The 25,193-nt window shown below is 42.9% G+C and overlaps 1 protein-coding gene and 1 long non-coding RNA gene across 2 annotated transcripts in view; one reads left to right on the top strand and one right to left on the bottom strand.

Moving 5' to 3' along the window:
• The window catches only part of FAM120B (family with sequence similarity 120B), a 47,975-nt gene extending 28,494 nt beyond the window's left edge, over positions 1-19,481 (bottom strand). The window contains exons 1-5 of the mRNA XM_039569350.1: positions 19,440-19,481; positions 17,564-18,609; positions 13,016-13,196; positions 6,874-6,969; positions 2,163-2,335 (exon numbers count right to left, since the gene is read on the bottom strand). Of these exons, the coding sequence (XP_039425284.1) occupies positions 2,163-2,335; positions 6,874-6,969; positions 13,016-13,196; positions 17,564-18,583 (1,470 nt within the window). The 5' untranslated portion in view covers positions 18,584-18,609; positions 19,440-19,481. The remainder of the gene's footprint in view (positions 1-2,162; positions 2,336-6,873; positions 6,970-13,015; positions 13,197-17,563; positions 18,610-19,439) is intronic.
• Positions 19,482-21,501: 2,020 nt separating this feature from the next.
• Positions 21,502-24,746, top strand: LOC120411715. The gene is made up of 2 exons (XR_005604223.1): positions 21,502-21,606; positions 23,440-24,746. It is a non-coding gene; the product is annotated as an uncharacterized LOC120411715 (long non-coding RNA).
• The last annotated feature ends 447 nt before the right edge of the window (positions 24,747-25,193 follow it).

Raw genomic sequence — 25,193 nt, 5'->3', positions numbered from 1 at the left:
TAATTTTTTTCACTATTTTTGTTCCTAATTTGGAGAATATTCAAAAGGTACCATGGAAAAAGATATTTTTCATATAAACACTTTTTTTACATAGTTAATGTTTGTTTATTGGAATTTTTTCTCTTTCAAAAAATTCATCTAAAGTTTTCATCAAATACTTGCACATACATTCCGAGGAAACCAGATGGGTTGGTCAGTGTGCTGGTTCCTGTAAAACTCTTATTTTTAGCTTAGATTAAATGATTAGTAATGAAATTTTTAAGAAGTTTATTCTCCCTCACACGAGCTGAAGGAAGACTTGAGGCCTGCCTCAAGGCAACCTACACTTTTCTCAACTTGAATAATTTCTGAGGAAACAGTTCACCTTCCTTCTCTAATAAAAATTTAAGACTAAAGTGTAAAGACAAGAGTCAGGTCACAGTTAGACAAGCTTTGTTTTCTCAGCTATAAAACAAATGGAAGCAATATGGCCAGCTCAAAGCATGGCTACTGACACTCCTGCCCTCATGTTTTCCTCTCAAACATCCCAAGAGAACAAACAGACAATATAGAGAAATAATCAAAGTTTAAAATAACTCAGCAACGAAAAACATTTTACTCCAAATTGATTCCCTAGTCTAGTTCACGGGGTAGAGTGTATCAGTGCAACTCAGTGGGCAGAAGAGAATCAGGAAAATGGGGCAGTTCTTGAGAAGCTGGCACTGCCATGAAAAGCCTTCCATCAAACGGAGCCCTTTCCATGATCTCTCCACTGTTATTCCTGTTGAAAGCAAGAGCTGTAAATCTGGACTCTTCTCTGTTTATAACAGTAGCCATTGGATTATAAGTTCTGAAAACCATTTTCCTGACAAGCTTTTTTTTTCTTTCTATTTTATTAATATCCTGTGATCAAAGTTCAGTAAATCCACATTTCTGTAGGTGTTCCATCCTGTTACTCCTCTTCTTAATCCCACTAAAGAAACCCTTCTCAAATGATTTAGTTATCATGCTATGAAAGGGTGCACAGAATAACTAAATAAATAAGTGAAATAGTGATAAATGAAACTGCATTTTCATATCCAAATAGGAAGAACATTTCAAGTATGTTAAAAGGTAGGTACATGATATATATCTTGCTGACTTCAAACTGCAAGGCATGAAATGATGTTTAGTAAGTATTATCTTCAAAAAATTTTCAATTTGTATTCTGTTATACAAAAATTAAAGAAAAAAAGACCTATATGGATCATTTGTGTAGTTCCCATATGTACTTCCTCAATATGTCATCTAAGTTTGAGTAAACACATGAAGGGAAATGAAAGGAAAAGTCAGGGAGAACTTGTTTTCATGTATCACACACCAGTACAAGTCTGTTATTGAGGAAAGTGAAATCTAAAAAAGCAAAACAAAAGACAAAATGCAGTTCAGTTTAAGTACAAGTGAAGCTGAGCTTATCAGATTAGATAAAAGCATAATTTGCTCTTCCTCAGAGAGGAAAATCTGCTTGTGAGATCACCATTTGAAATGTGGCAAGTCCAGACAATATATTAAATACCTAAGAGAAAAGTAAATAATGAAGCAATATTGTATTTAATCTTGTGTCCCTTTTTATTACAATTCAGGTAGCCTGCAGGTTGCCAAGTATTTGGAATTATAACAGAAATGCTATCTAATGATCCCCTATTACTCAGAATTTAATGAGAAGAGCCATATCCTCAATTCTGGCTTTAAAATTAGTAGACTGACAAGATGCTGTGAAAAAGCAGTGAAAGCTGACTACATATTTATACTGTTTGCACAGCCTACACAGTCACCTGAGGGAATGTCTCCTTTTGATGACATGAAGGAAACACAAAAGGAGCAACTTTAATTTACAAACAGGTCCCAAGGAGCAGGGGAAATCCTCAGTTTATACTCTCTCTGCTAGACTGCCCAAGGGGTTTTGTCATGGGCTTGTGAGAGTTATGATTAGCTACTAAAAACCCCAAGTATTTCTTGAACAGGATGGTGCACGTTAAGCGGAGTAATTAAAATTACTGTAATGCAGTACGATTATATTTGATCAGCTATGCCTACAGTAAGGATTAAGAGAAATGCCCAGCACAGGCTAGCAAAAACCAGTTTATTTGTCCTTCGTATCTATCAGGGCTGACAGCTGAGGAAAAAGCAACTGTCCCTCTTACCTGCATCATCAGATAGGCCAGCAAGCAGCAGAATCCTGCAACAGGTGCTTCCAGAGCTTGGAGTTCTTCCATCTCATCTTGAAGGTAAAAGCATGCCAGAAATGTACTATACCGTTGCTTTTCCACGTCAGGCCCTTTGGCAAGCCACAGTGTTTTCAAATTAGGTGTTCCACCTACAAAAGAAATCCATTATTTTATTTTGGCAGCAACAAGATAAAACATGTCGACCTCATTACAATCTGAAAGGAAATGAGTGATCTGCTCTTGGCACTTGCAAGGACCACAGAGTCAAAAATAAAATGTATTTGACAAAACTTGCATATGAAAAAAAAATTAACAAAAAAAAAAGGCCTGTAATTTAAATAAAATTTATTGAATATAGTCGTGTTTAAGCAGAGTGGACTGAACTTAATTCTTACAATAGCACAGACAACCTTGAGACAGCAGGCATTTAACCTATGCAAGGGCAAAGTTTGCCTACAAGTGCCTTCATTCCCTTGGCGATCCACAGGATTAAAAGAGGCTCACTTCATCACAAAACAGTGATTCGGCAGAGAACGACCAGATCTGTTTCTTCTCTCTCTCCCAGACTTAACATACCAGGGGTCCCCGAAGGATCCTCACACGGTCTCCCTCATGGTCACCTGTTCTAATGAACACACTGGTCACCTGTGCTGCTTGGTGGAGCTCACGCATCCTCCACCAGGCACTGTGTGGGCATGCCTGCTCTGCAGCACGCTCCCTCCCGCTTGGGAACAAAAACCCAGGCGATCTGGTATTTTTCACGTCCTAGGCTACTGTATGAAACGCTGTTGCAAACACACAAAAGAACTGTCATCAGTTATGAATAATGTATCTTTCCAGACTTTCTCTAGTCTCATTCACGCTTGTCTCTAAATCCTTAATATTTACCCCATGCTGCCATCTCCCAGCTTGTGACACGTGTGGGCTAATGCAAAATTTGCTCCTCGTTTAAATTACATTTAATCTGCTATCAAAATAAACACTAATGCACGTGAAATAACAGAACAGCTAACTGGTTATGCCTGAGAATCTCAATAAAAGACAGAATCGTACCATAAAGTACGGCTGCTTCTGTAGTTAAATAAAACGAGGTGTGAATTTTAAATGTAGACTAATTAAGCTACATTTGGTAACACCTTTTCCTTTTTTATGTGACATGCAGCAGCTGCAGACCAGTTAGGAACACTTGGTGATAATAAATGGTTAAAGTGACAAGGTGCTGAAATCTACATAGATGATGTTTATTTAGCCAGGAAAGCCCATTAACCAAATGGCACTAATTCTTTGGAGAGGGAAAACTAGAAGAAAAGTTAGTATTTTCTTTCTTTATCTCCCTGATGGATGTTTCCTTTACTATTTTTAAGACTAACTCTCTTGTCAAAAGTTTTAACCATAAAAAGAACTACTATCATACCATCCATAAGTTTCTAACCTTATTTCTATGGGAAATGTATTATTAAGAAAAAATACCAGTTGCTGGATTGGAGGTAGAAATGCAGGTAAGAGATAACACAAATAGTGGCAGTGCGTGGAGTAGTACAGACAGCACAGTAAGACCCACATTACTGGTTTTGATATTGGTTAATTGCTGCCTTAGGAAAAAAAAGAACAGCAGAGACTGACTTCCAGGAAAAAAATCAAATAAAACATGTATGAAACCAAAACAGAGCCAACTTTTCCTACCAAGGCTAAGCAACGCTGATGTGTGAGACAATCTGTACATGGGTAAACTCAAATAGTTTTAATGGTTTCTGTATACAAGGAGATATACCAAGAATCAGTTAAAAGGAAAGTTCTCTTTTGTATCCAGGGGCATACCTATTAATAGAAATCCTTCTTTCTCCAGAGTAAAACCAGTAACTGCATCAATATTCAAGATTGTAGATCTATATTGAGAGAGCTCAACAAAAAATTCGAGACATCTCTTCCACAAACAGTTTCTTACACTTTCAGAAACATCTACTTGTGCCTGGGGAAAAAGAGGTACTGATAGATCATGAGTTATTTACTCTGGGAAAGGAAACTTGATGCTGTCTCATTTTGGAACACACCAATGAAAGGCGCTCTGTCAATGTGTGTAAATCATGATCATATTCATTCAATTGAAAAGAACCATTCCAGAAGGAAGAAAGAGACACAGACAATGCAAGCAAGCACAGATGCTAATTCATGCTAATTGTCTCTCAAAAAAAAAAAAAAAATATATATATACCTAATACATACTATATTTTAAATGTATTTTAAGTTATCCTCTTACTTAGTACCCTGACTTTAGGATTCAATATTTCATTTCTAAAACAAAGCTATCATTCAATCCATCACCTGCAACCTTTCCAGATGCAAAGCACTTCTGCTGTTTTATACACACACAAAAAGTTAGCAGGAATTCTACTTATTTTTTAAAAATCAATGCAAAATCTAAAATATTTATCATTATGGACACTACACTTCAAAGTTCATGATTTCTTTAGGCTTTTTAATCTAAATCAAATTGGAAAGAGTCAGGATTTTCCATATATTCTCAGTACAGCTATAAACTAGTTTTGATGATAAGGTTATCAGTTTTTTCAAAAAAGATAAAACAGCAAGCTTTCCCTAATTAATTGCACTTTTGATGTTTCAAATACATTTTTAGTAAAATTTTTTTGTTTTTGAGTAACCTGATCCTGACTGACAACTTGAACTCTTAACTTCCTAAAACAACTTTAAATTTAGCTCTAAATATGATCCCTGTCTGAAAAATGTGATGTGCGGTTCGGAACCTTATTTGGTGAATTAGAAAGTCATGCTGTGGCAAATCAAAGATGCATGAGCGAATGTAAGGCATACAAATATGGACTGCAAAAATTCTAGAAAAATATTTGTCTGCTGAAGGAATGACAACAGAGCACTAAAAATAAACACTAAAAGTCCTCCTCCCATTTTTTGTCTGCTTGAACAGCCTTTTATTACTGAGTTAGTAAAGATTGTATCTGAGAAGATTGTGTTTTTATAAACCACTTACGTGGTTGCTACAAACAAACACACTTAAAATCCTGTTTATTGTCAACATGAAGGTGGGTTCTATGTGTTGCATGTTTGCAGAGCTACAGAACCAGAGTACATGAGATTAAGTGGATTCCTCCCCAGAAATAGAGGAAGGAAGTATACTATCTGGGATGGAAAATTTCACAACAATAAATACAGTATATTTTCCAGACAATTTGAAATGTAACTACATAGGTACAGTTTATACTTCGTTGAGTTTTGCTTCCTTGTTTTGCAACATGTTCCCAGACCATTTTATGCTGAAACAAAACAGTTGCACAGGACAGACTGATCAATATTTATTCTGCATATTCATATTCCATTTGGAAAATTTCACAGCAATTTCATGTTATCATAAAGCCAATTAGATAATCACTCCCCTAATATTGTGTCAGGGGTACTGGATACTGAAACTACTGTATATCAAATGAAAACTCATTGGTACTTTGTCTGTGTAACCCATTTCTTTCCAAACAATCCTTAAAAAAAGGATTTTGAAAAGGCTGATATCTAAAAAGCAACTGGTTTTCCTTCCTCTTTGAATTCAAAGACTCTAATTAAATATATGAGTTTCAAATTTGAAGACAAATGTGCAATCTTTGGATACCTAAAAAGAAATTTTACTATAAATTTATAAAAAAGTGCCTGCATTTCAGCTTCTGAATTTGGATTTAGACCAGATCAGAACAAGGACTACTACAAAAGGTTCTGGATGCTGAGGGAAGATCCACTGGTAATTACTCTCCAAAAGTTGCGTAGACAATAACTTTTCTTAACAAGATGTCAATGGTATTGTATATCAGTGGAACGAATATATTTCATGTGAAAGACGAGAAAAACCTCTGAGCTGCTGATCCATTTGATAGCACATGATTTGACAGAGAGAGACCTGTGAGAACAAGGATGACTACAACAGCATGGGCAAATGAACACCTAGAACAATCTTCCCCTTGACATAACATAATTGTTTACTTCCCATCCTAAACTTATATTGCATGATACAATTGTAGATATATATATATATATATATACACACAATTATATATATACAGTACTCAATCTTTTCACTGAAATGTATGACATTTGTAATGTAACATATTTCTCATAACTCTAATTTCACTAAAAGTGTTCATTAATGTGTTTTTTACCAAAGGGAAGAAGACAAAACCACACAAAATACTGAAGTCTTAAGAGAACAGAAACACCTTCACAGAAACAGATAGCCTAATTATTTTTCTTTATTGAAAGTTGGAATCTCTTTCTGGGTTGTCAGAAATGATCTAAAAATGACTCTTTTTTACATTCTCCACTACTCTCATTAACACAGTCTGTCAAACAGCTTAATGGACAAGTTTTAATACGGCCCTACGTACTACTTATCCTGGCAGTATTTAGAACCTCTAAGAAATTGTTTGCATTTTAGAACTGATGTTTGAATTAGCACTGGGTTTAACAAGACACAGCAATAACATGTGTTTCAAAGCTGAATCCTATTATAATTACAAAGGGTAATTAAAAGCAATTACAAGCATGCAGTTCTTTAGCTCCTTGTTTTCTCCCCAGTCATCCTGGATTCTGTATCAAAAATATGATGGATTGCTTAACATCATTTTAGAGAAGTCATTCTTTCAGTTTAGATTTAAACACATTTTTACTCTACCTGTAACAGAAGGCCGTACAGGTTGTATCAGCTCCGGCTGCTTGAGAGGATTTCCAAAATAGACAAACCACTCTTTTACCAAAGGATAGGCTTCACCTAAAAAGACAGAATTGGATCAGTAAGTCAAATGCAAGTATTGACACTAGTGTAACAGCTGGAATCAGCTGTGATCACGATTCTAAAGTAATAGAAGGCATTTCATGATGACTTGTTTGCTCAGCTTTAGAAACAAACCAAGAAAAAATAGTTTTAGTATCTTTATGACCAATCATCAGAACAAATAGAGTTTCAATTATGTACTATAAACACGAGTTTGGAGTGGGGAACTGCAACCAAAAATGTAAGTACAAGAGTCTGTGGAAAACATCCTCAAACAGGCTTAGACCTTCCCACTCCAACGCAGCTCAGGAAGCTCTGGAGGCACGTGGCATAGCTTAGGGACCTGCATGACCTACCTCAGTCTCTCAGCACTGTCACACTGCCACATATCCTGGCAGTGCTTAATATGGTTCACCTCCCAACTTGCCCTGACATTTCCTGTCTCAGGGTTTGAGCCAAAATCTTTATAGGGAGGCCTTGATGGCTATTTGAAAGCTGACAGCAATGGAGTCATCCCACCATCATGCAGAGCTTTTACAGCCCATTGTTCCAGACCTTTTACCTAGCATAAAGGAATTGTTTATACATAATAGTTCAAGTGGCTTTCCTAGTCCCTAACCTCAACCCTGCTCAGCCCCCCTAAAGAAGCCCCTTAAATTAAAAATTTCACTACAGGAATTGTGCATTTAACTACTTGATGCTTAAAAAAACCCAAACAAACCAACCGTCAGAAAAAAAATCAAGCATTTAAGAATTTTTGAAATGCAGACTATCCAATTTACAACAGTCAGCTCAAAATCTTTCCAATGCAAGTCTTCACTAAAAAAACCCAAACAAACATAGAATCAGTGTTACTATCAATGGTGTTTTGCATTCTGTCCAGATTTTTGCTTATGGTAGCCATGTCATAGTGCCCTAAATTTCCACTCTCTGTAGTCTGGTAAACAGTATGAATTAAAGAGGTTTAGCTAGTCCTGGGAACTTGGAGTAGAGTTTTCAAATATCTTCTTTTTTCTTTCCCTTGTCCCTTTCCAGATTCACAGAATGGCACCTCTAATTTCTTCAAGCTCTCAGCCAGTACTGAAGTAATTATTCTTAAAAATTCCTGCCTTTTATCACCAATTCCAATCTCCCTGAAATTTACTGCACAAGTATTTCTGACACCACGTTGTGAACCCTAATCAACAACTTCCCCTAGATTAAAACAAACCAAAGAAATCTTTCCAACACTGTCCTTTCCTTCTCCACCCAAAAAGGTTTTGTCACACTAATTTCCTGATCTCACTCATACCTCAGTGCTGGAGATAACTGTTGGCATGAATGAACAAGTAGTGTGGTACTGTGCAAGGGCAGAAATTCCTCAGATGTATTTGTAGTGTCAGGGGTGAGAGAAGAGAAAAAGAACATGACAAAATCTGTTTTACAACCCTGCTTCTTCCTTCCTTCCCTCCCCATGGACCTACAGCACAAACTCCCAATAAAGGTGAGGGACTGAAGAACCAACACATGGACTATGAGGGACAGTATTACACCTGGCTTGCCATGCTTCACTGTTCAAAAACTGATGACATTAAAAATAAAACTAAAAATGCCTACCCTAGGAGGAAAAAAAAGCCTTAAGCTGTACATTCCAGTAGCTGAATAGTCTCACATCTTGATTATAAATCACTGTCTGTGATAATGCTATCTCATGAACAAAACCCTCCAATTAAATAACCCAAAGTCACTTTCAGAAACATTCTGATGTTTTAGCATTCGGTTTTAAGATTTAGTGTGTAGATTACTCTGCTTTATTCAATTTATTCAGCTCACTCAGACTCCTGAATTTTAGCCTGGTTTCTTAAGGAGGCAAACCTAATACAATTAGGACATCTGTCTTATAATTAATTCAGGGATACACTGCTCTGTTTCAACTAAATCTGACAAAGGAGAAGTGATTTCAAATGGATTAAAGTCCTAAACATTTTGTGAAACTGGAGACTCAGCTGACAGAGGGATCCTATTAGGGCACCAACTGAACAAAAGGCAGGAAAGCCAACTTACCTGCTGTATCCAAACAGACTGAATGGTAAATCAGTACACAAATAGCTGTAGAAGAGCTAGAGCTGAGAAAAAAGGTAGATGGGATTTGTGAAGGGCAGGAGGCAATAGAGAACATGCTTAGGAACACTGTATGTTGCAGGAGGGAGTTGTCAAGGTCATGAGGAGAAGTTAAGACGGTAGAAAGAAGCATGGAAATAGAAGAGCTTTGCTGGGGGGAAGCTGGTGGGGAGCATTGCTCTTTGTGAGTTCCACAACTCACAGAAAAACTTACCTAAGTGTGTCTTGATTCTAAATACCAGTGAGAGATTATTTTTTACATCAACCATTGAACTCATGCACAGTAAAGAGAGAAGTCAATAGGAAGTCTACAGTTTCATTCTTTTAATGTTTGTGAATGTAGGTACAGGACATAGCACCACATCAACTAAGTGCTTTTCACTACTCTGGTCCATTAGTAACAAAAGTATATTACTGTTCACATAACCAGCCAAATAAATACAGCTGACAGCAAGGCCCTGCAAACTGACAGCACACTAACATACCAAGAACGAAATGGAGATATGATTACTAAATGTCAACCCTCCCTGCACGGAAATGTCTTGGGGGAAAAAAACCCACTAATTTTTCAAACTTTTTCCCCCACAATGCATATAAAGAATATCACCAATGAAATAAAAAAAAAATAGCAGTTCCTTTGTTTAAACAGATTCTGAATGACTTGTGAAAGCACTGCTTAGGCAGCCTAAGGAAAGCTTCAACTATGTGCAAATCACAAGACAGTTGAAAAATGTTATGTGTGTTCCTCTACACCTGTAACAATGCCAGCTCTCCTGAGCAGTCACTGGTGATAAATGGCAAAAATTCTGCTAATGGACTGTTTTTGACAGTGTCAAAGTGAGGATCAGTCTGGCCTGCTAATGTTAGAACTGGGAGTGATGCCAGGACTTCGAGGAGCTGGCCACGGGCTCAGGCTACATTACATAACCTCCTAATTGGCAGTGGCCATGCAGGTGCAGGTATTTCCATGGACTGCACCAGTGCCAAAACCTGCTGGCTTTGTTCTGAACTCTTTGCACACATAAGGAAGAGCTTGGCTGGCTGATCAGGGTGTATTATTTACTGTTATTTTCCCCTCCTGTTTGAATTTTTCCCAAAGTACTTTTTCTCGGAAAGATGCTAAAGCATTGGCAATTTATATCACTGTATGCAATATTTCACATACTGATAAGAAATAGCTCAATTAATTATAAATGTACTTTTGAAATACACAGGCAACAAACGCCACGTTATCAGAATCACCACCAGCCCCTTATTTATTTATGTAGGGTCAAAAATAAGGCTGTGATTCTCCAACATTTCCATGAGTAAAGGTCCACACATACTTACCATACATCCAACTATACCAAAGGCAATGTTATACAAGCAATCTTTCAGCAGCATCGCTATCTTTTACAGGCAGGCACTGATTTGTACATTCCCACTCTCTCCCATTCCCTCGGGGTGTTTCACCACAGCTGTTTGTGGCTACACAGAGCCAGATAGGGAAACAGAACCCGGTTACCTGGCTACAAGAAAGGCAGGGAAGAGAGACAGAAGCTATTTTCAGTTTCTCAAACTAGGCCACCACACAGCTGCACAAACAGCTGCACCAGCACAACTGAGACGATGCACAGGGACTGAAATGAGTGGCTGTGCAAGAGAATTATTTTAAGTGGCACAGATAGCAAAAGAAACACTTATCCCACTATGACTTCAGGCAAAGTGGCATGGTATGGGCCAATGGTTTCAAAGGATATGACATCCTGCTCCTATGGATTTGTGGGTCTCTTGGGCACCCTTGGAAATCTCAACCTAGACATTCAAAACTAAGTTTCTTGTTTCAGAGTAGGGGAAACAGTTTACATTAGTTTTAACCTGTTCTTACTAAAACTGTAACCACTGCTTTTAGTAAATGTTGGCTGCTTTGTCAATTAACAATAAATAAGCAGACCTGCAAACTGCAAAGAAGTCAGTTTCCACCATATTTTAATTGACAATATTAAGGAGCAAAACAGAGGATCACTAGCACATACATCACCACAGCGAACTGGAACATTGTGTAGAGTTAGTTGAGTTAGCTTCAAATGTGCTACATCAGCAGCTGTATAATGGCAGCAGACTCCACATGGACTAATTTAATTGGTTGTCTTGTTCCAGTAAGCTCTTTTTTAATGCTAATCCAAAGTGATTCTACATTATACTGCACCTTACATACAGAGTAGACTACTTCTTCCCATCCTATCCCTTATCAAATTACAAAACCCAGGCAACTTAACCTCATCTGAGGGAAACTGGCAAAGGTTTCTACTTACTTTGTAAAGAAAAAAACTTCCTTGTAGGTCTAGCAGTGAATCCATAAAAAAATAAGGCTTACACGTACTTATGCCTTCCAATACAGACTGTGACTAATGATCTACATTCTTGATTTAGAAGCAACTATACACTGGAATAAACAAAAACCCCATTAACTACTAGGAAGTGACATGGTTAAAGCAGTTAAGAGGTAGATGCATGCACTGAAAATGCAAATTTAATAGAGGCACCCATGCAGACACAATCTACCTACCTTTCTGGAAGGGTTAAGGATTGAGGGTGTACTATGATTTACTTTAGAAAATTATCTCTGGAATTGGAAGCCTGAACTGAGAATAAATAGCACATGCTATCTGTGGTTTTATTCTAAAACTGCTTTCTTAAAAGAAGATGACTTTTGCATTAAAATTTCATTTTCAATATGACTCTAAATAAATGTTTCTGTATTTCAATTCTAATTTTCTTTGAGTACTAAAAACACTGTAACAAATGCAAAGGTGCCTATTACCCTGCCATCTTGCAGCAACAATTGTTAATTAGGAATTTTGGTCTGAGTTTTTCTGAAAACATCAGTGAATATCCTGCTGCTTAGATGAATAAGTAAAACCCAACCAAGTTATAATTATATACAAAATTTAGAGGCAGTACACCAAAAAATGAAAAATGACAGATGTGCATGATTACTGCTGAGATTTTTGTTATTCTCTCCAAATTGCTATGTAAACTCTGATTCAGTTTTTCCTATCATGGCACAACTTCAACCTCTGACTGCTGAAGGAAGTCATGCACTTAATTACCTTTTTGTGCCTTTCTAAGCAAATAGTTTGAATACTAGGTTTGATGGCGGTGCACTTTCATCAATAAAATGTAAAGTGATTACTACGGAGAAATCAACACATTGAAAAGAAGAAAAGTTCAGTACACTTTTAATTTTCAACTCACTGGCTGAAAGACACTGTAAAGATAACACTTAACTAATGGAAGTCTTAAGAACATGAAATTGGTCCAAGGATGTGAATAAAGAACTCTCTGTCTTCAAGGAGATGAATGCAAGCACAGATATGAGTACCTGCTACCCAATCTGTTTATTCCGCTGGATAAGGAAATTGTATTTTCTTCCACTTGGATGAAAAAACTAATAATTGCTGGCATGACTACTTGCATTTGTATTATTACAGTAACTATATTTGACTGTTCTGAAAATTGCAGACTTAGAATCAACAGAAGGTAAAACTTTAACAGTGCATTACTGTTCTGTAAAAGTGTATTACAACTCACTAATTCATCCAGAGCCACACTTATCCAAGAACCATTAGGTTTCATATACCCTCAAACTTTCAAAAATCTCCTAAAGATCATTGTTTTGCTCAATCTTTTTATCATTAACACCTATCACAACTTCCCATTTAGCAAGGAAAAAACCTCCACTTTTAAGAATCATGTTAAAAGCACTGAAATGGAACAGCATGTAGAAAAAGCCCCACAGTTTCACCTCCGCATTTTCTCTTACTTCCATAAGATGTACATTTCAGCTGCTCAGAGTTTTTATCCTAAATGCTGATGCAGCCACTGAAGCAATTAATTCAAGATTTCATATTTCAAAATTGAAAGTACACTTGAATAATGGTGTAAGTAGTTTAATCCTTACCTTTTCCAGATTCCAACAAGATAGAATAAATATGCTGGCGAGCAGGGCGGTAGATAAGTGCCTGTCCAGGAATCTCTGTATCATAGTCATCTTCCAAGGAGTTGCTGCACTCAATCTCTCCATTACTCAGGATATTGAAGATTGAATAATTTTCAGATTGGATATGCTGTTCTTTGGCTAACTGTTTGTTCAAAGAAGGAAAGAAGGCATTATCTCCAAAATTAAGAAAAATCAAAAACTAACAAAATGTATTCACTGTTTGAGGAAATAGATCTTTCTCTATCAGTAGAAACGGAGGGAACAGCCAAGGAGGCAACAAGCGCTTTTTCAAATAACACCAGTATAGTATATTTTCAGACATCCCTCTTCTTGTGGACAGGAATCCCCAGGAAAACCATGATTGCCTTTCTTAACTCCTCATTTAATTCTTAAAACTTGGGAACTTGAACAACAGTTTTCTAGAGAGTAATTATTCTTACAAGGAATTCTGAATTCCAACATAGCTGCCCCTCCTTTGGTGACCTGAAAATGTACCTTCTCACTTTAAACAGTGAGTGAAGGCATGACAAAATACAAACTTATGATATTGCAAGATGAACTATATAAGACAGCTGTATTTCTTTCCTGACCTGACTTGGTGTAGTTTACATTCTGGTAAAATTAGAATACTTAACTTCATCATACTTTCACTTTGCAATAGCTCTTCACTGTGGAAAGAAATGAAATCTACTCTAGTGAGGAAAACCAGGTCTGCAGGCGTGCTGCTGAAAAGCAGAATTAACAGCATCACCCAGGCTGCACATTAACCACGCACTGGATGCAGATGCATCTGGCTGGAGCAGCTGGCTACAAGCAGCCTCAGTACCAACAGGGTCTGCTGGTCTGGAGCACCCTAGATGAGAAAGCAACAAAGATGCTCCCAGGCAGTGCAGAATTCCAACCAGTAACACTGGCAATCTGGACTGGCCAAGGGCAGAGCCAGATAGACTTTCTACTTCATAACCCCAGACCAAAACTCTGGGGGTGTTCAAACAGCTGAGCGGAGCAAATTATTTCCATGGGGTGCCACTAATAAATTCTCCAGGACCCGTGCCATATGGTGAGCAGGCACTTACGTTTCTGCTCTGCATTCCCTGCATGTGTTGTGCTATCTGTACTATTCGGTTTTTGCCATCCACACAGCTATCACAGACTCTTTCACTGAGTTACTGGACCACTGGCCAGAACCAAATTCACCATTTCTGCAGAATTCCAGTATCTGCAAACCTGGGAACTCAGCTGGTGAAAGCTGCAGTCAGTCACTGGGTCATTATTGATCAAAACTAATTCTACTGAAATGTCATACTTTCTGTGTACAGTGCCAATCAACAGAGCACTTATACAATAAATCAATGGTTTCCCTGCAAGAAATACTTTAGTATTCCTAATATATGTAAACACTGTAATCCCCCAAGTATACTTTTGTATAAAATAAAAACAGAGCATCAAGTATTTCTAAGCATGATTTAAATGAAGCACTGAACTATTTCACAGAATCCAGAGATATGAGATCAACAACACTAGTTTATTGCAACTTGCCAATCATCTACACATCCTTATGTACTGAAAAAACTACAAGGTGATTTCAAAAGTATTGCTGTATTCAATGTCTGTATCTTGAAAAATATTTCTGATTCGTACCTACAATCAGCTAGAAAGTTATGCTCTTCTGAGAGAAACAGCACCATGAGGCTATGTCCTCATGGTTGGAATTGAGCTTTGTGTGTCATTTACGTGCAGTCCAGACAATGTGCAAGGTAAGCAGAACTACAAATGGGCTTCAAAATATGAAGCAAAGCACACACATTACATATACAAATATTTGAACACTTGTAACAAAAACAAAAGAGAAGTTAACATGTCTAACGTTTTGACTGTAATTTCCTTGACCCAGGGACTGGCTTCATGTAGGATTCATGCAACAACCGTGAGGCACTCCTCAATAGAGTTTCTAAACATTATTATTTTATTAGAGCAGTAGCTCAGCATGATGCTTCAGAACTCCAACCCTTCAAATTAAAGACCAAGACACGAAATAATGACCACTTGTCATAAAGACTGCATGGTACATTCTCTTAAGGAGTAAGGATACTGCCACTATTGTCCTGGCCATAATCCAACCTAGATAATTGCATTCTGGCTATTTTTTCCTTGCACTTCAAGCATAAAGAGTCTTTTTCAGCACCTTATTATGATGTATGGCTGCTGATTTTTTAAAATATCTTCTATTTAACTACACCAGTCAGAAGTTATATGTATTGTGTCTATGTGTGGTTAATATAACAGATCAAATATATCTACAGTTTAGCTGAAACGAGCATTGCATAGGTTGCAATGTAGTTCTAAAATGTTTTGGTCTTTTTAGAAAGGAAAATGTAAATTATATAATTACTTTAGAGTAATATGAGGAAACAGAAAAATAGTTTTAAAGAAAATGCTCAAGATAAGCAAGAGGAAGAAAAAAAGTTTCTGTGTTTGAAGTCTATACAGACCTAATAAAATAGGGAGTAACAGATGGCTAATATAGGGTCTAAAATACACTTCCTTATATAGATTTTTTTAAAAATCCCAATGTTATCTTAATTGCCATGAATTTACAGAATTGTACTCTAGACTTACCACCGTTCCATAAACTCTGATGCCAGGTAGCCCATTTTCTATCAGCCAGGCAGGCCACCCTAAGCTAATACATCCAATTTCCCAGAGTGACTCAATCTGACATACAGTATCTCATCGCAACACCAGTGCATCCCTGTCCGTGTGGGAAGCCATAAGTAAAATTTGCTACTGCAGACCTGCCCTTTGGGAATTAATAAACCCAGTGAAGTGCTTTTGGGTCATTCAGGGACAATGAAAACAAGGGTAATTTAACCTGAACCAAAAATCACAAAATACAGACTTACAGCATTTGACACTGTCCTGTACAACATCCTTGTCCCTGAACTGGAGAGGCACAGATTTGACAGCTGGACCTCTTGGTGGATGAGGGACTGGTTGGATGGTCGCTCTGAAAGAGTTGTGGTCAATGGCTCAATGTGCAAGTGGAGACCAGTGACAAGTGGTGTCCTCAAGGGTTGGTAGTGGGACCAGCACTGTTTAACATCTTTGCCAGCAACACAGTGGGATAGAGTGCTCCTTTGGCAAGTCTACTGGTGACACCAGGCTGTGTGGTGTCATCGGCATGCAGGAGGGAAGGGATCCATCCAGAGGAATCTGGACAGGCTTGAGAGGTGGGCCTGTGCAAACCTCATCAATTTCAGCAGGGCCAAGTACAAGATGACGCTCTTGGGTTGGAGCAATCCCGAGCACAAATACAGGCTGGATAGAGAATGGATTGAGAGCAGCTCTAAGAAGGGCTTTAGGGTGTTGCTGAATAAGGAGCTTGACCTGAGCCAGCAATGTGTGCTCACAGCCCAGAAAGCCAACTGCACCCTGGGCTGCATCCAAAGCAGTGTGACCAGCAGGGTGAGGGAGGGGATTCTCCTTGCCTACTCTGCTCTGGTGAGACCCCACCTGGAGTGCTGTGTCCAGCTCTGAGGTCCCCAGCATAGCAAGGACTTTGACCTGTTGGAGTGAGTCCAGAGGAGGGCTGCAAAGACGATCAGAGGGCTGGAGCACCTCTGCTGTGAAGACAGGCTGAGAGAGCTGGGGTTGTATAACTGGAGAGGAGAAGGCCCTGGAGACACCTTAGAGCAGCTTTCAAATAGCTAAAGGGGGCTACAAAAGAGCTGGAGAGGGACTTTTCACAAGGGTGTGTATTAACAGTATGAGGGGAAATGGCTTTAATCTGTCAGAGAGTAGCTTTAGATTAGATATTAGGAAGAAGCCCTTTGTTGTGAAGGTGGTGAGGCACTGGCCCAGGTTGCCCAGAGAGGAGTTGGATCACCCCTGGAAGTATTCAAGGCCAGGCTGGATGGGGCTCTGAGCAACCTGGTCTAGTGGAAGTCTCCCTGCTCAGGGCAGGGGTTTGGAACTAGGTGATCTTTAAGGTCCTTTCCAACCCCAGCCATTCTACGATTCTAAGACGTGATTCTGTAGGAGTTTCCACATCTCCACCATAAGAGCAATTTCAAGTTCTGCATTCTTAGCACAGCTACATTTGATACCTCAACTGCATGTGCCAGGCACAGCCAAGCAAACCACTGACCAGCTTATGGCTGACCTGTGGGTTCTCAAAGTAAAAAACAAGCCAATACACAAATCATATAAACATGGGAAATCATATAATACATGGGAAGTACATTTCTGTGCCCAGCTGCTGGCCTATACAGGAGCTGCTCCCCATTATTTGACCTACCTGAGACTTCAAAAAGAGAGAAACCACGTTTTACTAAATGTGCTGCATCTATGCTCATATTAATGCATGCAATACTCCTAACTGGGGGTCTACTTAACAGACAAAAGATTTTTGCACAAGCAAATTTAAATCGACAGGATTGATGTACTCATTACCAAGTTCCATTAAGTAGTCATGGCCATAAAGTGATCAAGTTTTAAAAAACTAGTTACCTGAAAGATTTCTTTATCTTGACAGAGAGCTGACTGTTGTTGAAGGGATGACATCTGACAATTTATTACATTGGGAGGAATCCATGGAGACTGCTGCCCAGGCAAAAGATAGGAGTTCACTCCTCTGTAAAGCAATGACTTGTCTGATCCCAGAGGTAGCATCTCTTCCAAGTGTTTCAGGCTGCTGTATGAGCATGGAATTTTTGAGATGTAATTTGCTACAGATAGCAGTATGTTTGTTCTTCTGTTGTAGCTGTTATTCCTGTGGGGACTGGTGGTTAAACATTTGTGCCAAAAGCCTTCCAACAGGCTTTCTGGAACAACATCATTGCCAAGCAAGCATGCAAAGAGAGGAAGGTGTGTTGAACTAATACCCAGTACATGGCAAAGAACTTCTCGAGAGTACATAACAGTGACCAGTCTGTCCAAATGGAGGTTCTCAATGGAAAAGTAGGGACATGTATTATAGATGAGGTAGTCACTATCTTGCCCCAGAATTCCTATACAGTTGTGCTGCAAACCATATGCAGCCACCTCAAAGTCTGCCTCTTGCAATGTGCAGACTGTTTTTTGACCAAGTGATTTCAGGGCAAAACGTGTAAAAGTAGGCAGAGCTGAAGGAAGAACAAACATTTCTCTCCCTGGCTGTTTCCTGTGAGTCTTGATAAAACGAAACAATGTGGCTATTTCCTCAGTATTCTTCATCCTCCGTTTGATCCACTCCTCTCTCTTTTTCTCTTCTACCACCCCATCAAAGTAAAACACCAACTTGATGCCAGCTGCTATAAAAGCATTGATAAAATCTTCTAAAATGGCAAGGTACTCCCGCCACTGGCCACCACACACCCAGGATTCTGGTGTGTACCAGCGTCTAACGCAACTCATGGCATCTACTACGATAACAGGTGGGGAATCAGGATGATCGATGCGATGCTTTTCTGCCATTTCTCTCAGATCTACTGTTTTGCACGCATCAGGGCAAACTCTTGCCACAAATCCCTGCAAGCCTCTAACACCCATGGCTGATCTTGGAAACTCACAGCAGTCTGAAAGAAGAAAAATAAAAACAATGTTCTAAAATGCAATACTGAGAAACAATGAAATTCTACAATAATAATAAAAGAAGCTGCTTGGAAACAGAACTGGGGTTTTTTTCTTCTTTTGCTGATAGGTCATTGTCTTATCTTGGCTTTTAACAATTTGAAATGGTTTACTTCAAATCAGCAAACTAAACGTTAAGTACTCATTCATTTTCCTTTCCACTTCTGTTTATCAGTGAAAAATATAAATATCAAAAGATTCTCATAAATATGACCAAACAAAATTCATAGATTCATTGAAAGAGTAAGGTTGGAAGGAACCACAGGGTCCAACCTCCCTGCTCCAGCAGGGTCATTCTAGAGCACATGGCACAGGATTGCATTCGGACAGTTCTTGAGTATCTTCAGTGAGGGGGATTTCAGGTTAATAGCATACAGAAAAGTACAGAGTACTAGAAAAACAAAGATAGATTTTGTTTTATTAAAAAATATACATGCTTATGGTATTCAAAAGGGAAAGAAAGGAAGGCGAGTTAACAAAGTATTGTGAATACACAGCTTTTAAAAGCATTCCCGAATCCTATCAGTTAAAGACAGAGTTCTGAATACCACCCTCTTTAATCACAGTTGGGTTTGGAAGGGGCCTTTAAGGACCTCGCAAGGTGCGGGAGCCGCTGCGCGCAGCCCGGCAGGGCCGAGCCCCCCACCCCGGGGTTCGTGCGGCGCCCGGGCCACGCTGCCCACGCACACCGGGACTGCGGCTGTGACCGCCCCGCCCCGGGGAGCCCCCGAGCCCCGGCCCCGGCCCCGGCCCCGCCGCCCGGCCCGGCACTGACCCGAGCGCCGCTTCCGCTTCCCGCGGGGCGCGCCCGCGCCTGCGCCCGCCGGCGGGGCGGGGCCGTGCCCGTGAGGGGCGGGCCGGTGTCGGCCGCCGCTGTCCCCGCCCGCGGGCTGTGGTCCCTCGGCTTCGTACGGCCACAATGGGGCCGGAGGGGCCATTGTGGCCCCGAACAAACCCGGCCGGCACGGGGGGACGGGGCGGGGGACATGAAAGCGTCGCGCACCGAAACCGCTTCAGCCCCCCCGAGTCGCGCTTAGGAGATTTGGGAGATTTATGTCCCCCCTTGGCAGCGCGACCTTTGGCCGGGGGGGCGGATGGTGGGTTCGCTTTGTCGTGGCCGACGATTGCCATCGGAGGGGAACCCCCCTTTTTCCCCGGGCCGCATATCCCGGCATAACGCCCTGGGTGCGGGCCGGGAGTGAGACCCGCTCGCAGCCCGCCGGCAACAGGTGGGGACCTGAATAACTTCACATCTTTCCGGGAGGGGGGAGAGGGACACGAGGGAGCCCATGGGAAGATTAGATCAGATGTTATTGCCGGTGAAAAATTAAAAGAGAGCGGTGCTCTGGGGAGTGCAGATTAATATATTTGGTGACTCCGAGTGCACAAAGCCTCACCATTGTAGCGGTGTCTGAATGCCTGTGAATAGGATGGAGCATATGTGGCCTGTCACCGCAGGTGCCCACATCTGTTCGTCTCCGGGCAGATGCTCTCAGAAAAGGGGAGAGCATTTCCAAAAGCTCAGGCCCGCCCCATCCATACCCATCCTCTTTCTCATAATCACCTTCTGCAGAGGAGTTTTTGCCCCCACCTTCTCCCACCCCCTGCCTACCCTGAACGTGGAGAGATGCAGAAAGAAATAAAAACTGCCCAAACTGGAAGAGGCTTGGAAAGCCCTGGAAGCGTATAATCAAACTGCTGTCCCCTCTCCTCCCCCAAAGTTTATTAGCAGCAGGTTTTGTGCTGCAGCCAGCATGCAATGCACAAGATGTGCACACTGTGCAAAGTGGGGAACAGAAAAACCCTTCATGCATGAAATGCAGCGCAGTACAGCAGCACGCTGTGCTGTCACAGGGCTCTAGAGAGTGGCCTGTGCAGCTACTGTCTGGAGTGGTAGTTTGCAGCTACTGTTTAGAGTTCTGGCTTACGATGACGATTAATAATGCTGGGCAAAAGAGGGAGTTTTCCTACGAGAACGGGTGAAGGCAGCAAATATTGCTACTGAAGTTTGTAGCAGAAGGGAATCTTTCCATCCAGGGAAATCTCTCAGCTACAGTGCAGAACTTTTTTTTGAGGAGTGCCATCACATTTTTTATCAGTACAGGATCTGAATCCTATTGCTCACCCTCACTCTCTGTGACACCCCCACCACGACAAGCCAGGCCTCAGCGCTGCATGGGGTTACACTGGGCTTGCTTGACCGGGCGTTTGGGGTGCTGGGACGCAGGGTAAACAACAGGATCAAGGGATATTTCATGTGGTAAGGGACTTCAGAAGGTTTTCTAGTTCAAATGTGGTCTCTGGTTTCTGGTGTGGTGAAGATCCTGAGTATTCTTGAAATTCAAGGTGGGCAAAGATGCCAGTACTCCAAATGCAAGGCCGAGGTGCTCCCAAGAGGGGCATGGGCAGGAAGAGCATTTGAAACTGTGTGTCCCAGAGCAGCGGTCGGGGGAAGGAATGGAACCTGCCCGGCTCAGGGCACCCACGGGAGGTTTCAGGAAAAGTGATGTCCCAGACCGGGGGGAACCCAAGGGCTGAGGGAGGGCAAGGCGGGAGTAATCCTTCTTTCCCCGAACCCCTGATGTCCCGTCGTTCCCTGGGGGCCCCGCGGTTCTGCCCCCCGGGCGGAGGTAAGCAGCCCTTCAGCCTTCCGCCTTTGGGAGTAACGACAGCTCACGCACACGAGTGACCAATTTTATCCCTCTTAGTTTCCCACAAGCAAAATCCCGTCGGAAGCGAGCCAGGGAGCAAACCCAAACAAACAAGTAGCGCAGGGAAACGGGGCCGGGGCGGGGGGAGGGGGTATCTCGCTTTCTCCTCGTGTGCAATCAGTAAAACACATATAGGGGCCACTTCGGGATTTGCCCAGGGAAGGGTTGGAGAGCAGCTGGCTGCGGTAATCTCCTCGGGAGACAAAGGAATGCCCCGTCCCAGGATCACAGGTAAACACACAACCATTGTAATGAAAATGAGGGGCTAGGATAGGGCCGGAGCAGATGATTTGCGATTTGAAAAAGGGGGCTGGGGGGAAGGGAAGACCCAGAGCTGCTTATCTATCATCTGGCCTCGCTGTGTGCCAGCTGAGCCACGCGACTGCCCTTTCTTATTCTAATCAGCACATGCCTTTGCAACTTTGGGCTAACCTACACGCTAAACTTCTTAATCCTCCTCCCCGCACACGGCAAGGGCGGCGGAGCGCCCCTCCGGCACCGCGGCTCCTCCGCGCCCGTCACGCACCCGCCTCGGGCCCGGGGCAGCGCCAGCACCCCGGTCACGCCGCCGAGCCTGGAGCCAGCGGGGGAGACAGGGCCCCGGCCCAGCGGCACCCCGCCTGCCCTCCCCCCGCTTCCCATCCCTTCCCTCCCGGCCCGGCCCGGCCCGGCCCGGCCCGGCCCGGAGGAACAGGTGAAGGGGGCGTGCGGCGGAGGGGCAGCCGCGCACACATACCTCCGTAGGGACTATACACCTAATTAAAATATTATGCACACTCGGCTACACATAGCTCCACACGTACACATCCCTCCGCCGACGCACCGTTCGCCATATGCCCGGAGCTCTCCGTCCCGGGAAAAATCAGGGTTGCACGCCAGCGATGGCAGCGCGTCGCCCTAATTAACACACGCACATATCCCACCCACCCCCCTTTTTAAGTGACTTTTCCCATAATCTGGCTCGCTTAGAAATAAAAGCTGCGGCTGATGGGGAGCTCTCGGCCGCGCTGGTGCGCGGCGCGACCGTAAATACTCTCCGGAGCAGGAGAGGGGGGCCGGCGTTGCGGGAAGGGTATCAATTATGGGCAGGGAGGGAGAACACAATGCCCCACCAGCCCCAGCGAGCCGCTGGCAGGCGGGGCCGGGCCCGCCGCGTCCCGGCCGTGCGGGGTCACCGCGCCCTGGCGGGGTCCCGGGCCCCGCGCCCGCCCCCGGGGGGTCCCGCCGCCGGCTCACCCCGGCGGGGCGGGTGCGGCCGCGCAGGGCGTCGGGCGGGACGGGACGGGACGGGACGGGACGGGACCGGCCGCCCGTCCGTGCCCGGCAGCGGGGGCCGGTGGCGGTGCGCGGGCACGGCTAACAGCGCGGGGGCGGCGGGGGGCGGCGGGGGGCGGCGGGCGAGCGCGGTGCGGAGACACGCGGTTGGGAGCGAAAAAGCGCCATTTGGTTGGGAGCAGATGGCTGGCTGGGGGGCTGATCGCGTCTAAAGGCGTGTCATCCCCCTTCAGCGAGAATCCCTAAGGGCTCCCCTTGTCTTCGAAATCAATGAAAATTAAAGTGCAGAGAATGGATGAATAGTTAGACCTCGAGTCCCTCCTTTGTTCGCCTCAGCTACTGGTGGGCAGGAGTTAAACTACAACAGCCTCCTATAGAAACACTTAAGTTAAACAGTCTCCCCGTTAGTCCAGCATCTGAAAGAGAGAGGGAGAGGGGGGAAAAAAGCAGAAAAAGGAGCTTTCTGCTTGATTTCCCCAATACAGAATCGCGTGGCATAAATTAAGCCAGAGAAGAATGAGCGCCGTGGGCAGGATCCTGCCGGCTCTCACGGCGCCTTTCAGTCACGCTCAGCAGCGGTAATCGAGAAATCTGTGCCACGTCAATTTAACAAATACCCGGTACCGAAGGGGGGTTGTTAAGGATTTGGGGGCAAGTTTTTTCGGTTTGGTGTTTTGTTTTTTTTTTTTTTCCTCCTATCGCTAGGTTAAAGCCCTCGCGCGTGTAACTTTTTATTTCCAGTTTTTTAAGCAAGGGGATGCTAATGGACCAACTTTCCATCTCTCGTAGATTAAAAGATCCGCGTTGATATATCACTTCTCGCCTCCACCGACGGGCCACCACCCAAATTTCAAGGCAAATATTGCCGCTCACCCCCGCCCCCCCCCGCCCCACTCGCTTAGTAAACCCCATACGAAGCGATGTTTTCCCCCTCTCTCTCTTTTTCCCGGGGATAACGCCGCAGCAAAGTTTGCGAAGCAGCGACAAACCACTTGAAAAGATGTTGACGCTAGGTGGCAAAAGTAATGTGCAGTGAAAACCGGCGCTGCTGCGGGATGCGCCCCCCCGCTCCCCGCTGCCGAGGCTGGGCACGGCGGGGGCGGGCGGCCGGGCCTCCGGGGATCCGCCGTCCGCTCCGCTCCCCTCCGTCCTGCGCCGCCTTCCCTACGTCTCCGCACTGTGCCTGCGGGATCGCTGGTCTGCTCTCTGCCCGGAGCAACTCCGGGGTAAAAAAAAAAAAAAAATCAAACCCAAACATTCCTGTACATTTAAACTTTTGCTTATGCGTCGAGGGGCGGAGAGAGGAGAGAAGAAGAGCACCTGAATGTAGATGGCTCGTTCGACTACAGCTAGATGTAAAGGACACGCGTTGAGTGGCAAAAGGTTGCAAAGATCTGGATGCTTGTTCCGAGGTTTGGATTAGGTGGCCTGGGTTTGGGGTAGGTGCCACAAACCCCTAGTAAATGAATGTGGGCAGCTACAGTCCTGGAACAGTCGAGAAGAGCTGGGCTGAATGAACTCATTAGTGATTTTCTTTTAATTGGTATTACTCAATGCTTTTACTTTAAGAAGTCTTTAAGATTTTTTTTTTTCCTAGCGCATTGTAAGATAATTTGTGATCAAGACATCTGCTTCAATGGAAGTCACATTTTGCCATGCAAATGCACGTTTCAACCCAATAAAGTCGCCATAATAAGGCTTTTAGCACGGCATACCTACAGTGAGGTTATTGTAGCCAAATCCTCTCCTTTCGCACACAAGCTTAATCTGTGCTGAAATGATCTGTTACAATTAAAATGACATTTACAGAGACAGTTACACCTTGCATCCTAATGAATCCGCCTGCGCCTACCAAAGGTGTTTAAACAGAGGGCCTAAACAAAGTGGAAAACCCTGCTTCGAGTGACATGCCAGAGTCGCCCTCCAACTTTTATCCCCTGCTTCCATCCATCATTAAGAAACTGCTCAAATGGTAATAGCCTCTATCCCTTTTTCACCGCACCGGTAAACTCCTTTCCATGTTTTAAAGATCAAAACAAAAGTTGTACTGTCTGATGGATATGTAAAAAAATTATAAAGGTGATGATTGGTGTAAATTTGGGTTAGTTTATTTTGTGCGTATGTGTGTGTGTGTTGTGGAGGGGGGAAGTGCTGGAAGGGATTTCTTTAAAAAATGTGCGGACATTGTTGTAGAGGCAGTAGCGTGCGCCGAGGGGAGCTCTTTCTCTCCCTCGCATTGTGCAGGGAGCAGGTGCTGTCTACATTACCATACAGCTGAGAGCACAAAGAGCTAACTGATTCAGCCCTCACACAATAACAAACGGCCTTAATGACAGCCACGCGAACGACACACACCAAACTCACTTTTTACTAAGCTGAAGGAGGAAAAAAGAGAGAGGGAGAGAGAGAGAGGGAGAGAGAGGGAGAGGTTGCTGGTGATGATGGTAATAATCATAGAGGGGTGCGGGACCCGGGCGCAGCGAGCGGCTCTCTCCGGCAGCGGTGGTGGCGGGGACGGGACCCGCGGAGCCCCGCAAACGGGT

Source organism: Corvus cornix, chromosome 3 (assembly GCF_000738735.6).
Source record: "Corvus cornix cornix isolate S_Up_H32 chromosome 3, ASM73873v5, whole genome shotgun sequence".
Lineage (NCBI taxonomy): Eukaryota > Metazoa > Chordata > Aves > Passeriformes > Corvidae > Corvus > Corvus cornix.
The sequence above is the reverse complement of the archived record's forward strand: the minus strand, read 5'-3'. Positions and strand labels throughout refer to the sequence as shown.